At 45.3% G+C, this 17,412-nt stretch overlaps 1 protein-coding gene across 1 annotated transcript in view; it reads left to right on the top strand.

Annotated features, from left to right (window-relative positions):
* LOC120037661 (receptor-type tyrosine-protein phosphatase delta-like) overlaps window positions 1–16,630 on the top strand; it is a gene marked incomplete at its 3' end in the record, with an annotated part of 38,827 nt that extends 22,197 nt beyond the window's left edge. The window contains exons 6-9 of the mRNA XM_038983656.1: window positions 1,859–1,984; window positions 2,361–2,508; window positions 14,525–14,670; window positions 16,486–16,630. Of these exons, the coding sequence (XP_038839584.1) occupies window positions 1,859–1,984; window positions 2,361–2,508; window positions 14,525–14,670; window positions 16,486–16,630 (565 nt within the window). The remainder of the gene's footprint in view (window positions 1–1,858; window positions 1,985–2,360; window positions 2,509–14,524; window positions 14,671–16,485) is intronic.
* Window positions 16,631–17,412: the final 782 nt, after the last annotated feature.

Genomic DNA, 17,412 nt, shown 5'->3' with positions numbered 1-17,412 from the left:
AGCCCATTGCCCTTTATGGTTGTGAGGTCTGGGGACCGCTCACCAACCAAGATTTCACAAAATGGGACAAACACCAAATTGAGACTCTGCATGCAGAATTCTGCAAAAATATCCTCCGTGTACAACGTAGAACACCAAATAATGCATGCAGAGCAGAATTAGGCCGATACCCACTAATTATCAAAATCCAGAAAAGAGCCGTTAAATTCTACAACCACCTAAAAGGAAGCGATTCCCAAACCTTCCATAACAAAGCCATCACCTACAGAGAGATGAACCTGGAGAAGAGTCCCCTAAGCAAGCTGGTCCTAGGGCTCTGTTCACAAACACAAACACACCCCACAGAGCCCCAGGACAACAGCACAATTAGACCCAACCAAATCATGAGAAAACAAAAAGATAATTACTTGACACATTGGAAAGAATTAACAAAAAAACAGAGCAAACTAGAATGCTATTTGGCCCTAAACAGAGAGTACACAGTGGCAGAATACCTGACCACTGTGACTGACCCAAACTTAAGGAAAGCTTTGACTATGTACAGACTCAGTGAGCATAGCCTTGCTATTGAGAAAGGCCGCCGTAGGCAGACATGGCTCTCAAGAGAAGACAGGCTATGTGCTCACTGCCCACAAAATGAGGTGGAAACTGAGCTGCACTTCCTAACCTCCTGCCCAATGTATGACCATATTAGAGAGACATATTTCGCTCAGATTACACAGATCCACAAAGAATTTGAAAACAAATCCAATTTTGATAAACTCCCATATCTACTGGGAGAAATTCCACAGTGTGCCATCACAGCAGCAAGATTTGTGACCTGTTGCCACAAGAAAAGGGCAACCAGTGAAGAACAAACACCATTGTAAATACAACCCATATTTATGCTTATTTATTTTAACTTGTGTGCTTTAACCATTTGTACATTGTTACAACACTGTATATATATAATATAACATTTGTAATGTCTTTATTGTTTTGAAACTTCTGTATGTGTAATGTTTACTGTTAATTTGTATTGTTTATTTCACTTTTGTATAATATCTACCTCACTTGCTTTGGCAATGTTAACACATGTTTCCCATGCCAATAAAGCCCCTTGAATTGAATTGAATTGAATTGAGAGAGAGAGAGAGAGAGAGAGAGAGAGAGAGGAGGAGGGTGGAGAGAGAGAGAGGGATAGGGAGGGAGAGAGAGAGAGAGAGAGGAAGAGGGTGGAGAGAGAGAGAGAGAGAGAGTTAGTTTAGTTTTGTTTAGTTAGTTTTGTTTTGTCTTTCATACCAGGTCATATGTCTTCTCAAGTCATGTTGACACTGGTCTACTACCATTGATTTAATATATTGTTGTTCTGATTAATATTGTTGTTGTAGTTGTTGTTAATGGTAATCCCATGTCCACTACTACTATTATTATTACTGTTGGTTCCACCATTTATTTATATATAAATATATATATATTTTGTATATATATACATATATATTAGATTTTTATTTTTCGATATGTATACTTTGACAATGTAAGTAATAATGAACTTGCCATGTCAATAAAGTCAATTGAATTGAATTGAATTGAATTGAGAGAGAGAGAGAGAGAGAGAGAGAGAGAGAGAGAGAGAGAGGGAGAGAGAGAGAGGGAGAGGGAGAGAGAGAGAGAGAGAGAGGAGGAGGGTGGAGAGAGAGAGAGGGAGAGGGAGGGAGAGAGAGAGAGAGAGAGAAGGAGGGTGGAGAGAGAGAGAGAGAGAGCGAGAGAGAGAGAGAGCGAGAGAGAGAGAGACAACCTGAACAGTACAGTGGTAATAGAGTTGAATAATCTAGCGATCACTGTGGAATCCTGTTTTGCTTGTTTGTCATTGGTCCAGGTCAGAGGTCGTATGCTGAGTACCACCACAGCAATAATCCACTGGGATGGACCTGAGGAGGCTAACGGGCAGGTGGTGGGATACAGAGTCTATTATACAGACGACAACACACTGCAAGTCAACCAGGTAAGTGGTGTGTGTGTGTGTGTGTGTGGGGTCTGTGTGTGTATGTGAGTGGGGGTGGGGGGGTGTAGGGTGTGTGTGTGTGTGTGTGTGTGTGTGTGTGTGTGTGTGTGTGTGTGTGTGTGTGTGTGTGTGTGTGTGTGTATGTGTGTGTGTGTGTGTGTGTGTGTGTGTGTGTGTGTGTGTGTGTGTGTGTGTGTGTGTGTGTGTGTGTGTGTGTGTGTGTGTGTGTCCATATCTACGTTATTTAACCCTTCCTCTCTTTATGCCTCTCTCTCTCCACCCTCCTCCTCTCTCTCTCTCTCTCTCTCTCTCTCTCTCTCTCCACCCTCTTCCTCTCTCTCTCTCCACCCTCCTCCTCTCTCTCTCCACCCCTCAGTGGGAGAAGCTGATGGTCCGTGGTGTGAACTTCATCACCATCCAGAGTCTGACCCCTAATAAGACCTATTACATCAGAGTCCTGGCCTTTACCTCTGTAGGAGACGGACCTCTCTCCCAGGACCTGCAGATCATAGCCAAGACTGGAGGTACGAGGGTAGGGTGGGGAGAGGTTGGGGGGTGTTGGGGTGGAGAGGGTGGAGAGAGACGGATGTGTCTGAAGGTAGGGAGGGATGGGTCTCTCCTAGGTCCCGTAGATCATAGACAAGACTGTAGGTACGTGAGGGCCTGGTGTGTGTCGGGAGGGGGGCCCGGTGTGAGTGTGTTTGTGTGTGTGTGTATGTTGCATCTGATGCAGTCAATGAAGTAGCCAGCTACATACGGGTTAGTAGTCTGCTATTTGGCTGGCAGCTGCTTCACTGTGTGTCTCCTGTGGGTCTTCTACTGTAGTTGGTTTCTGACATACTGTAGTCCTTCACTCTACAGGGTTCCTGACATAGTCCTTCACTATACAGGGTTTCTGACATAGTCCTTCACTCTACAGGGTTTCTGACATAGTCCTTCACTCTACAGGGTTTCTGACATAGTCCTTCACTCTACAGGGTTCCTGACATACTATAGTCCTTCACTCTACAGGGTTTCTGACATAGTCCTTCACTCTACAGGGTTTCTGACATACTGTAGTCCTCCACTCTACAGGGTTTCTGACATAGTCCTTCACTCTACAGGGTTTCTGACATAGCCCTTCACTCTACAGGGTTTCTGACATAGTCCTTCACTCTACAGGGTTCCTGACATACTGTAGTCCTTCACTCTACAGGGTTCCTGACATAGTCCTTCACTCTACAGGGTTTCTGACATAGTCCTCCACTCTACAGGGTTTCTGACATAGTCCTTCACTCTACAGGGTTTCTGACATAGTCCTTCACTCTACAGGGTTTCTGACATAGTCCTTCACTCTACAGGGTTTCTGACATAGTCCTTCACTCTACAGGGTTTCTGACATAGTCCTTCACTCTACAGGGTTTCTGACATAGTCCTTCACTCTACAGGGTTTCTGACATAGTCCTTCACTCTACAGGGTTTCTGACATAGTCATTCACTCTACAGGGTTCCTGACATAGTCCTTCACTCTACAGGGTTTCTGACATAGTCCTTCACTCTACAGGGTTTCTGACATAGTCCTTCACTCTACAGGGTTTCTGACATAGTCCTTCACTCCACAGGGTTCCTGACATAGTCCTTCACTCTACAGGGTTTCAGACATAGTCCTTCACTCTACAGGGTTTCTGACATAGTCCTTCACTCTACAGGGTTTCTGACATAGTCCTTCACTCTACAGGGTTTCTGACATAGTCCTTTACTCTACAGGGTTCCTGACATACTGTAGTCCTTCACTCTACAGGGTTTCTGACATAGTCCTTCACTCTACAGGGTTCCTGACATAGTCCTTCACTCTACAGGGTTTCTGACATAGTCCTTCACTCTACAGGGTTCCTGACATAGTCCTTCACTCTACAGGGTTTCTGACATAGTCCTTCACTCTACAGGGTTTCTGACATAGTCCTTCACTCTACAGGGTTTCTGACATAGTCCTTCACTCTACAGGGTTTCTGACATAGTCCTTCACTCTACAGGGTTCCTGACATACTATAGTCCTTCACTCTACAGGGTTTCTGACATAGTCCTTCACTCTACAGGGTTTCTGACATAGTCCTTCACTCTACAGGGTTCCTGACATAGTCCTTCACTCTACAGGGTTCCTGACATAGTCCTTCACTCTACAGGGTTTCAGACATAGTCCTTCACTCTACAGGGTTTCTGACATAGTCCTTCACTCTACAGGGTTTCTGACATAGTCCTTCACTCTACAGGGTTTCTGACATAGTCCTTCACTCTACAGGGTTTCTGACATACTGTAGTCCTTCACTCTACAGGGTTTCTGACATAGTCCTTCACTCTACAGGGTTCCTGACATAGTCCTTCACTCTACAGGGTTTCTGACATAGTCCTTCACTCTACAGGGTTCCTGACATAGTCCTTCACTCTACAGGGTTTCTGACATAGTCCTTCACTCTACAGGGTTTCTGACATAGTCTTTCACTCTACAGGGTTTCTGACATAGTCCTTCACTCTACAGGGTTCCTGACATAGTCCTTCACTCTACAGGGTTTCTGACATAGTCCTTCACTCTACAGGGTTTCTGACATAGTCCTTCACTCTACAGGGTTCCTGACATAGTCCTTCACTCTACAGGGTTTCTGACATAGTCCTTCACTCTACAGGGTTCCTGACATAGTCCTTCACTCTACAGGGTTTCTGACATAGTCCTTCACTCTACAGGGTTTCTGACATAGTCCTTCACTCTACAGGGTTTCTGACATAGTCCTTCACTCTACAGGGTTTCTGACATAGTCCTTCACTCTACAGGGTTCCTGACATACTATAGTCCTTCACTCTACAGGGTTTCTGACATAGTCCTTCACTCTACAGGGTTTCTGACATAGTCCTTCACTCTACAGGGTTCCTGACATAGTCCTTCACTCTACAGGGTTCCTGACATAGTCCTTCACTCTACAGGGTTTCAGACATAGTCCTTCACTCTACAGGGTTTCTGACATAGTCCTTCACTCTACAGGGTTTCTGACATAGTCCTTCACTCTACAGGGTTTCTGACATAGTCCTTCACTCTACAGGGTTTCTGACATACTGTAGTCCTTTACTCTACAGGGTTCCTGACATACTGTAGTCCTTCACTCTACAGGGTTTCTGACATAGTCCTTCACTCTACAGGGTTCCTGACATAGTCCTTCACTCTACAGGGTTTCTGACATAGTCCTTCACTCTACAGGGTTCCTGACATAGTCCTTCACTCTACAGGGTTTCTGACATAGTCCTTCACTCTACAGGGTTTCTGACATAGTCCTTCACTCTACAGGGTTTCTGACATAGTCCTTCACTCTACAGGGTTCCTGACATAGTCCTTCACTCTACAGGGTTTCTGACATAGTCCTTCACTCTACAGGGTTTCTGACATAGTCCTTCACTCTACAGGGTTCCTGACATAGTCCTTCACTCTACAGGGTTTCTGACATAGTCCTTCACTCTACAGGGTTTCTGACATACTGTAGTCCTCCACTCTACAGGGTTTCTGACATAGGCCTTCACTCTACAGGGTTTCTGACATACTGTAGTCCTTCACTCTACAGGGTTCCTGACATAGTCCTTCACTCTACAGGGTTTCTGACATAGTCCTTCACTCTACAGGGTTTCTGACATAGCCCTTCACTCTACAGGGTTTCTGACATAGTCCTTCACTCTACAGGGTTCGTGACATACTGTAGTCCTTCACTCTACAGGGTTTCTGACATACTGTAGTCCTCCACTCTACAGGGTCTCTGACATAGTCCTTCACTCTACAGGGTTTCTGACATACTGTAGTCCTTCACTCTACAGGGTTTCTGACATAGTCCTTCACTCTACAGGGTTTCTGACATAGTCCTTCACTCTACAGGGTTTCTGACATAGTCCTTCACTCTACAGGGTTCCTGACATAGTCCTTCACTCTACAGGGTTTCTGACATAGTCCTTCACTCTACAGGGTTTCTGACATAGTCCTTTACTCTACAGGGTTCCTGACATAGTCCTTCACTCTACAGGGTTTCTGACATAGTCCTTCACTCTACAGGGTTTCTGACATACTGTAGTCCTCCACTCTACAGGGTTTCTGACATAGTCCTTCACTCTACAGGGTTTCTGACATAGTCCTTCACTCTACAGGGTTTCTGACATAGTCCTTCACTCTACAGGGTTTCTGACATAGTCCTTCACTCTACAGGGTTTCTGACATAGTCCTTCACTCTACAGGGTTTCTGACATAGTCCTTCACTCTACAGGGTTTCTGACATAGTCCTTCACTCTACAGGGTTCCTGACATAGTCCTTCACTCTACAGGGTTTCTGACATAGTCCTTCACTCTACAGGGTTTCTGACATAGTCCTTCACTCTACAGGGTTTCTGACATAGTCCTTCACTCCACAGGGTTCCTGACATAGTCCTTCACTCTACAGGGTTTCAGACATAGTCCTTCACTCTACAGGGTTTCTGACATAGTCCTTCACTCTACAGGGTTTCTGACATAGTCCTTCACTCTACAGGGTTCCTGACATAGTCCTTCACTCTACAGGGTTTCTGACATAGTCCTTCACTCTACAGGGTTTCTGACATAGTCCTTCACTATACAGGGTTTCTGACATAGTTCTTCACTCTACAGGATTTCTGACATAGTCCTTCACTCTACAGGGTTCCTGACATACTGTAGTCCTTCACTCTACAGGGTTCCTGACATAGTCCTTCACTCTACAAAATTTCTGACATAGTCCTTCACTCTACAGGATTTCTGACATAGTCCTTCACTCTACAGGGTTCCTGACATACTGTAGTCCTTCACTCTACAGGGTTTCTGACATAGTCCTTCACTCTACAGGGTTCCTGACATAGTCCTTCACTCTACAGGGTTTCTGACATAGTCCTTCACTCTACAGGTTTTCTGACATAGTCCTTCACTCTACAGGGTTTCTGACATAGTCCTTCACTCTACAGGGTTTCTGACATAGTCCTTCACTCTACAGGGTTTCTGACATAGTCCTTCACTCTACAGGGTTTCTGACATAGTCCTTCACTCTACAGGGTTCCTGACATAGTCCTTCACTCTACAGGGTTTCTGACATAGTCCTTCACTCTACAGGGTTTCAGACATAGTCCTTCACTCTACAGGGTTTCTGACATAGTCCTTCACTCTACAGGGTTTCTGACATAGTCCTTCACTCTACAGGGTTTCTGACATACTGTAGTCCTTCACTCTACAGGGTTTCTGACATAGTCCTTCACTCTACAGGGTTTCTGACATAGTCCTTCACTCTACAGGGTTCCTGACATAGTCCTTCACTCTACAGGGTTTCTGACATAGTCCTTCACTCTACAGGGTTTCTGACATAGTCCTTCACTCTACAGGGTTTCTGACATAGTCCTTTACTCTACAGGGTTCCTGACATACTGTAGTCCTTCACTCTACAGGGTTCCTGACATACTATAGTCCTTCACTCTACAGGGTTTCTGACATAGTCCTTCACTCTACAGGGTTTCTGACATAGTCCTTCACTCTACAGGGTTCCTGACATAGTCCTTCACTCTACAGGGTTTCAGACATAGTCCTTCACTCTACAGGGTTTCTGACATAGTCCTTCACTCTACAGGGTTTCTGACATAGTCCTTCACTCTACAGGGTTTCTGACATAGTCCTTCACTCTACAGGGTTTCTGACATACTGTAGTCCTTTACTCTACAGGGTTCCTGACATACTGTAGTCCTTCACTCTACAGGGTTTCTGACATAGTCCTTCACTCTACAGGGTTCCTGACATAGTCCTTCACTCTACAGGGTTTCTGACATAGTCCTTCACTCTACAGGGTTCCTGACATAGTCCTTCACTCTACAGGGTTTCTGACATAGTCCTTCACTCTACAGGGTTTCTGACATAGTCCTTCACTCTACAGGGTTTCTGACATAGTCCTTCACTCTACAGGGTTCCTGACATAGTCCTTCACTCTACAGGGTTTCTGACATAGTCCTTCACTCTACAGGGTTTCTGACATAGTCCTTCACTCTACAGGGTTCCTGACATAGTCCTTCACTCTACAGGGTTTCTGACATAGTCCTTCACTCTACAGGGTTTCTGACATAGTCCTTCACTCTACAGGGTTTCTGACATAGTCCTTCACTCTACAGGGTTTCTGACATAGTCCTTCACTCTACAGGGTTCCTGACATAGTCCTTCACTCTACAGGGTTTCTGATATAGTCCTTCACTCTACAGGGTTTCTGACATAGTCCTTCACTCTACAGGGTTTCTGACATAGTCCTTCACTCTACAGGGTTTCTGACATAGTCCTTCACTCTACAGGGTTTCTGACATAGTCCTTCACTCTACAGGGTTTCTGACATAGTCCTTCACTCTACAGGGTTTCTGACATAGTCCTTCACTCTACAGGGTTTCTGACATAGTCCTTCACTCTACAGGGTTTCTGACATAGTCCTTCACTCTACAGGGTTTCTGACATAGTCCTCCACTCTACAGGGTTTCTGACATACTGTAGTCCTCCACTCTACAGGGTTTCTGACATAGTCCTTCACTCTACAGGGTTTCTGACATAGTCCTTCACTCTACAGGGTTTCTGACATACTGTAGCCCTTCACTCTACAGGGTTTCTGACATACTGTAGTCCTTCACTCTACAGGGTTCCTGACATACTGTAGTCCTTCACTCTACAGGGTTTCTGACATACTGTAGTCCTTCACTCTACAGGGTTTCTGACATACTGTAGTCCTTCACTCTACAGGGTTTCTGACATAGTCCTTCACTCTACAGGGTTCCTGACATACTGTAGTCCTTCACTCTACAGGGTCTCTGACATACTGTAGTCCTCCACTCTACAGGGTTTCTGACATAGTCCTTCACTCTACAGGGTTTCTGACATAGTCCTTCACTCTACAGGGTTCCTGACATAGTCCTTCACTCTACAGGGTTTCTGACATAGTCCTTCACTCTACAGGGTTTCTGACATAGTCCTTCACTCTACAGGGTTTCTGACATAGTCCTTCACTCTACAGGGTTCCTGACATAGTCCTTCACTCTACAGGGTTTCTGACATAGTCCTTCACTCTACAGGGTTTCTGACATAGTCCTTCACTCTACAGGGTTCCTGACATAGGCATTCACTCTACAGGGTTTCTGACATAGTCCTTCACTCTACAGGGTTTCTGACATAGTCCTTCACTCTACAGGCTTCCTGACATAGTCCTTCACTCTACAGGGTTTCTGACATAGTCCTTCACTCTACAGGGTTTCTGACATACTGTAGTCCTCCACTCTACAGGGTTTCTGACATAGTCCTTCACTCTACAGGGTTTCTGACATAGTCCTTCACTCTACAGGGTTCCTGACATAGTCCTTCACTCTACAGGGTTTCTGACATAGTCCTTCACTCTACAGGGTTTCTGACATAGTCCTTCACTCTACAGGGTTTCTGACATAGTCCTTCACTCTACAGGGTTCCTGACATAGTCCTTCACTCTACAGGGTTTCTGACATAGTCCTTCACTCTACAGGGTTTCTGACATAGTCCTTCACTCTACAGGGTTTCTGACATAGTCCTTCACTCTACAGGGTTCCTGACATAGTCCTTCACTCTACAGGGTTTCTGACATAGTCCTTCACTCTACAGGGTTTCTGACATAGTCCTTCACTCTACAGGGTTCCTGACATAGTCCTTCACTCTACAGGGTTTCTGACATAGTCCTTCACTCTACAGGGTTTCTGACATACTGTAGTCCTCCACTCTACAGGGTTTCTGACATAGGCCTTCACTCTACAGGGTTTCTGACATACTGTAGTCCTTCACTCTACAGGGTTCCTGACATAGTCCTTCACTCTACAGGGTTTCTGACATAGTCCTTCACTCTACAGGGTTTCTGACATAGCCCTTCACTCTACAGGGTTTCTGACATAGTCCTTCACTCTACAGGGTTCGTGACATACTGTAGTCCTTCACTCTACAGGGTTTCTGACATACTGTAGTCCTCCACTCTACAGGGTCTCTGACATAGTCCTTCACTCTACAGGGTTTCTGACATACTGTAGTCCTTCACTCTACAGGGTTTCTGACATAGTCCTTCACTCTACAGGGTTTCTGACATAGTCCTTCACTCTACAGGGTTTCTGACATAGTCCTTCACTCTACAGGGTTCCTGACATAGTCCTTCACTCTACAGGGTTTCTGACATAGTCCTTCACTCTACAGGGTTTCTGACATAGTCCTTTACTCTACAGGGTTCCTGACATAGTCCTTCACTCTACAGGGTTTCTGACATAGTCCTTCACTCTACAGGGTTTCTGACATACTGTAGTCCTCCACTCTACAGGGTTTCTGACATAGTCCTTCACTCTACAGGGTTTCTGACATAGTCCTTCACTCTACAGGGTTTCTGACATAGTCCTTCACTCTACAGGGTTTCTGACATAGTCCTTCACTCTACAGGGTTTCTGACATAGTCCTTCACTCTACAGGGTTTCTGACATAGTCCTTCACTCTACAGGGTTTCTGACATAGTCCTTCACTCTACAGGGTTCCTGACATAGTCCTTCACTCTACAGGGTTTCTGACATAGTCCTTCACTCTACAGGGTTTCTGACATAGTCCTTCACTCTACAGGGTTTCTGACATAGTCCTTCACTCCACAGGGTTCCTGACATAGTCCTTCACTCTACAGGGTTTCAGACATAGTCCTTCACTCTACAGGGTTTCTGACATAGTCCTTCACTCTACAGGGTTTCTGACATAGTCCTTCACTCTACAGGGTTCCTGACATAGTCCTTCACTCTACAGGGTTTCTGACATAGTCCTTCACTCTACAGGGTTTCTGACATAGTCCTTCACTATACAGGGTTTCTGACATAGTTCTTCACTCTACAGGATTTCTGACATAGTCCTTCACTCTACAGGGTTCCTGACATACTGTAGTCCTTCACTCTACAGGGTTCCTGACATAGTCCTTCACTCTACAAAATTTCTGACATAGTCCTTCACTCTACAGGATTTCTGACATAGTCCTTCACTCTACAGGGTTCCTGACATACTGTAGTCCTTCACTCTACAGGGTTTCTGACATAGTCCTTCACTCTACAGGGTTCCTGACATAGTCCTTCACTCTACAGGGTTTCTGACATAGTCCTTCACTCTACAGGTTTTCTGACATAGTCCTTCACTCTACAGGGTTTCTGACATAGTCCTTCACTCTACAGGGTTTCTGACATAGTCCTTCACTCTACAGGGTTTCTGACATAGTCCTTCACTCTACAGGGTTTCTGACATAGTCCTTCACTCTACAGGGTTCCTGACATAGTCCTTCACTCTACAGGGTTTCTGACATAGTCCTTCACTCTACAGGGTTTCAGACATAGTCCTTCACTCTACAGGGTTTCTGACATAGTCCTTCACTCTACAGGGTTTCTGACATAGTCCTTCACTCTACAGGGTTTCTGACATACTGTAGTCCTTCACTCTACAGGGTTTCTGACATAGTCCTTCACTCTACAGGGTTTCTGACATAGTCCTTCACTCTACAGGGTTCCTGACATAGTCCTTCACTCTACAGGGTTTCTGACATAGTCCTTCACTCTACAGGGTTTCTGACATAGTCCTTCACTCTACAGGGTTTCTGACATAGTCCTTTACTCTACAGGGTTCCTGACATACTGTAGTCCTTCACTCTACAGGGTTCCTGACATACTATAGTCCTTCACTCTACAGGGTTTCTGACATAGTCCTTCACTCTACAGGGTTTCTGACATAGTCCTTCACTCTACAGGGTTCCTGACATAGTCCTTCACTCTACAGGGTTTCAGACATAGTCCTTCACTCTACAGGGTTTCTGACATAGTCCTTCACTCTACAGGGTTTCTGACATAGTCCTTCACTCTACAGGGTTTCTGACATAGTCCTTCACTCTACAGGGTTTCTGACATACTGTAGTCCTTTACTCTACAGGGTTCCTGACATACTGTAGTCCTTCACTCTACAGGGTTTCTGACATAGTCCTTCACTCTACAGGGTTCCTGACATAGTCCTTCACTCTACAGGGTTTCTGACATAGTCCTTCACTCTACAGGGTTCCTGACATAGTCCTTCACTCTACAGGGTTTCTGACATAGTCCTTCACTCTACAGGGTTTCTGACATAGTCCTTCACTCTACAGGGTTTCTGACATAGTCCTTCACTCTACAGGGTTCCTGACATAGTCCTTCACTCTACAGGGTTTCTGACATAGTCCTTCACTCTACAGGGTTTCTGACATAGTCCTTCACTCTACAGGGTTCCTGACATAGTCCTTCACTCTACAGGGTTTCTGACATAGTCCTTCACTCTACAGGGTTTCTGACATAGTCCTTCACTCTACAGGGTTTCTGACATAGTCCTTCACTCTACAGGGTTTCTGACATAGTCCTTCACTCTACAGGGTTCCTGACATAGTCCTTCACTCTACAGGGTTTCTGATATAGTCCTTCACTCTACAGGGTTTCTGACATAGTCCTTCACTCTACAGGGTTTCTGACATAGTCCTTCACTCTACAGGGTTTCTGACATAGTCCTTCACTCTACAGGGTTTCTGACATAGTCCTTCACTCTACAGGGTTTCTGACATAGTCCTTCACTCTACAGGGTTTCTGACATAGTCCTTCACTCTACAGGGTTTCTGACATAGTCCTTCACTCTACAGGGTTTCTGACATAGTCCTTCACTCTACAGGGTTTCTGACATAGTCCTCCACTCTACAGGGTTTCTGACATACTGTAGTCCTCCACTCTACAGGGTTTCTGACATAGTCCTTCACTCTACAGGGTTTCTGACATAGTCCTTCACTCTACAGGGTTTCTGACATACTGTAGCCCTTCACTCTACAGGGTTTCTGACATACTGTAGTCCTTCACTCTACAGGGTTCCTGACATACTGTAGTCCTTCACTCTACAGGGTTTCTGACATACTGTAGTCCTTCACTCTACAGGGTTTCTGACATACTGTAGTCCTTCACTCTACAGGGTTTCTGACATAGTCCTTCACTCTACAGGGTTCCTGACATACTGTAGTCCTTCACTCTACAGGGTCTCTGACATACTGTAGTCCTCCACTCTACAGGGTTTCTGACATAGTCCTTCACTCTACAGGGTTTCTGACATAGTCCTTCACTCTACAGGGTTCCTGACATAGTCCTTCACTCTACAGGGTTTCTGACATAGTCCTTCACTCTACAGGGTTTCTGACATAGTCCTTCACTCTACAGGGTTTCTGACATAGTCCTTCACTCTACAGGGTTCCTGACATAGTCCTTCACTCTACAGGGTTTCTGACATAGTCCTTCACTCTACAGGGTTTCTGACATAGTCCTTCACTCTACAGGGTTCCTGACATAGGCATTCACTCTACAGGGTTTCTGACATAGTCCTTCACTCTACAGGGTTTCTGACATAGTCCTTCACTCTACAGGCTTCCTGACATAGTCCTTCACTCTACAGGGTTTCTGACATAGTCCTTCACTCTACAGGGTTTCTGACATACTGTAGTCCTCCACTCTACAGGGTTTCTGACATAGTCCTTCACTCTACAGGGTTTCTGACATAGTCCTTCACTCTACAGGGTTCCTGACATAGTCCTTCACTCTACAGGGTTTCTGACATAGTCCTTCACTCTACAGGGTTTCTGACATAGTCCTTCACTCTACAGGGTTTCTGACATAGTCCTTCACTCTACAGGGTTCCTGACATAGTCCTTCACTCTACAGGGTTTCTGACATAGTCCTTCACTCTACAGGGTTTCTGACATAGTCCTTCACTCTACAGGGTTCCTGACATAGTCCTTCACTCTACAGGGTTTCTGACATAGTCCTTCACTCTACAGGGTTCCTGACATAGTCCTTCACTCTACAGGGTTCCTGACATAGTCCTTCACTCTACAGGGTTCCTGACATAGTCCTTCACTCTACAGGGTTCCTGACATAGTCCTTCACTCTACAGGGTTCCTGACATAGTCCTTCACTCTACAGGGTTTCTGACATACTGTAGTCCTTCACTCTACAGGGTTCCTGACATAGTCCTTCACTCTACAGGGTTTCTGACATAGTCCTTCACTCTACAGGGTTTCTGACATAGTCCTTCACTCTACAGGGTTTCTGACATAGTCCTTCACTCTACAGGGTTTCTGTTATTTTACCCATAGTTTATTGCCTCCTGTGTGCATTTACTTATTTCATTCGATTTTTTTACTGTAAATTTTGTTGTGTTAAATGCACTTTAAATAAAGTTATATTTTTTTGTATTTGACACTGTGGTGTATTGTGGGTAACGTAGTCCATCTCTCTCAAGTGGTGTATTGTGGGTAATGTAGTCCCCCTACCTACAGTGGTGTATTGCGGGAATTGTAGTCCCTCTCTCTCCCGCAGTGTATTGTGGGTAGTGCAGTCCCTCTCTCTCCAGTTGTGTATTGTGGGAATTGTAGTCCATCTCTCTCCCGCAGTGTATTGTGGATAATGTAGTCGCTCCTCTCTCTCTCCCAGTTCCGTCCCAGCCGTCAGACTTCAAAGGAGAGGCCAAGTCAGAGACCAGTATATTGCTGTCATGGGTAGCTCCTCCACAAAGTGGGCCTGAAAACCTGATCACTGGATATGAACTGGTCTACAGGAGGTCTGGTGACAACGAAGAGGTAAGAGATATATCTGTGGATTAGTTAAACCCCATTTCTTAAACCCATAGAGCTCAGTTGCTTTTCACAAAGTCTCAATATACTTTCCTCTTTACAATCCATTGAGGAATTGCTGTTATAAACTCAGCAAAAAAAGAAATGGCCCTTTTTCAGGACCCTGTCTTTCAAAGATAATTTATAAAAATCCAAATAACTTCACAGATCTTCATTGTAAAGGGTTTAAACACTGTTTCCCATGCTTGTTCAATGAAACATAAACAATTAATGAACATGCAGCTGTGGAACGGTCGTTAAGACACTAACAGCTTACAGACAGTAGGCAATTAAGGTCACGGTTATGAAAACTTAGGACACTAAAGAGGCCTTTCTATTGACTCTGAGAAACACCAAAAGAAAGATGCCCAGGGTCCCTGCTCATCTGCATGAACGTGCCTTAGGCATGCTGCAAGGAGGCATGAGGACTGCAGATGTGGCCAGTGCAATAAATTGCAATGTCCGTACTGTGAGACACCTAAGACAGCGCTACAGGGAGACAAGACGGGCAGCTGATCGTCCTCGCAGTGGCAGACCACATGTAACAACACCTGCACAGGATCGGTACATCCGAACACCACACCTGCGGTACAGGTACAGGATGGCAACAACAACTGCCCGAGTTACACCAGGAACGCACAATCCCTCCATCAGTGCTCACACTGTCCTCAATAGGCTGAGAGAGGCTGGACTGAGGGCTTGTAGGCCTGTTGTAAGGCAGGTCCTCACCAGACATCACCGGTAACAACGTCGCCTATGGGAACAAACCCACCGTCGCTGGACCAGAAAGGACTGGCAAAAAGTGCTCTTCACTGACGAGGCGTGGTTTTGTCTCACCAGGGGTGATGGTCGGATTTGCGTTTATCGTCGAAGGAATGAGTGTTACACCGAGGCCTGTACTCTGGAGCGGATCGATTTGGAGGTGGAGGGTCCGTCATGGTCTGGGGCGGTGTGTCACAGCATCATCGGACTGAGCTTGTTGTTATTGCAGGCAATTTCAACATTGTGCGTTACAGGGAAGACATCCTCCTCCCTCATGTGCTACCCTTCCTGCAGGCTCATCCTGACATGACCCTCCAGCATGACAATGCCACCAGCCATACTACTCATTCTGTGTGTGATTTCCTGCAAGACAGGAATGTCAGTGTTCTGCCATGGCCAGCGAAGAGCCCGGATCTCAATCCCATTGAACACGTCTGGGACCTGTTGGATCGGAGGGTGACGGCTAGGGCCATTGCCCCCAGAAATGTCCGGGAACTTGCAGGTGCCTTGGCGGAAGAGTGGGGTGACATCTCACAGCAAGAACTGGCAAATCTGGTGCAGTCCATGAAGAGGAGATGCACTGCATTACTTAATGCAACTGGTGGCCACACCAGATACTGACTGTTACTTTTGATTTTGACCCCTTAAACCTCTGTCTACCTGCCACACTTTCCACCTTAACCCTCTGTCTACCTGCTACACCTTCCACCTTACCCCTAACCTTAACTATCTCTATCTCTCTCTCTCTCCTCCATCTCTCTCCTCCATCTCTCTCTCTCTCCTCCATCTCTCTCTCTCCTCCATCTCTCTCTCTCTCCTCCATCTCTCTCTTTCTCTCTCCTCCATCTCTCTCTCCTCCATCTCTCTCTTTCTCTCTCTCTCCTCCATCTCTCTCTCCTCCTCTCTCTCTCTCTCTCTCTCCTCCATCTCTCTCTCTCTCCTCCATCTCTCCATCTCTCTCTCCTCCATCTCTCTCTCTCTCACATCTCTCTCTTTCTCTCTTTTTCTCTCTCTCTCCAGAAGAAGCTGAATTTTGACCCCGCCTCCTCCTACCTTATAAAGAATTTGAAGCCATTCTCCTCCTACACCTTCCAGCTGGCAGCACGTAGCAAACACGGCATCGGAGCGTATACCAACGAGGTTACCACAGATACACCACAGACACGTATGTCCCTACCTACACTACTACTACTGCTGGTACTGCTCTACCAGAGTTATAATCTGGATTAAACAGACCTCATTATGTCATCTATCAGATACTATAGGGACCAGAGGTGTAATCTGGATTAAACAGACCTCATGTGTCATCTATCAGATACTCTGAGGACCAGAGTTATAATCTGGATTAAACAGACCTCTAATGTCATCTATCAGATACTCTGAGGACCAGAGTTATAATCTGGATTAAACAGACCTCTAATGTCATCTATCAGATACTCTGAGGACCAGAGTTATAATCTGGATTAAACAGACCTCATATGTCATCTATCAGATACTTTAGGGACCAGAGGTATAATCTGGATTAAACAGAACTCATTATATGTCATCTATCAGATACTCTGAGGACCTGAGTTATAATCTGGATTAAACAGACCTCTAATGTCATCTATCAGATACTCTGAGGACCAGAGTTATAATCTGGATTAAACAGACCTCTAATGTCATCTATCAGATACTCGTGAGGACCTGAGTTATAATTTGGATTAAACAGGCCTCATATGTCATGGAATCACAAGATACAATTTGTGGAGAATAAGATCAACAGAATAAGATTACTTTATACAGTGAAACAATAGGTAAATGTTTCACGATTTTGGAAAATGTTCACAATTTAATCTTTAGTTGTATATCTTCCAAACTTGTTCAAACTTCCATGAGTCGGAAGTCTGTCAGTCAGTTAGGGCTACAGTCAAGGTAAGGAAGTCTGTCAGTCAGTCAGGGCTACAG

The sequence above is a fragment of the Salvelinus namaycush genome, unplaced genomic scaffold (genome assembly GCF_016432855.1).
Source record: "Salvelinus namaycush isolate Seneca unplaced genomic scaffold, SaNama_1.0 Scaffold1802, whole genome shotgun sequence".
Taxonomy (NCBI): Eukaryota; Metazoa; Chordata; class Actinopteri; order Salmoniformes; family Salmonidae; genus Salvelinus; species Salvelinus namaycush.
This window is presented reverse-complemented; position numbering and strand designations above follow the sequence as displayed.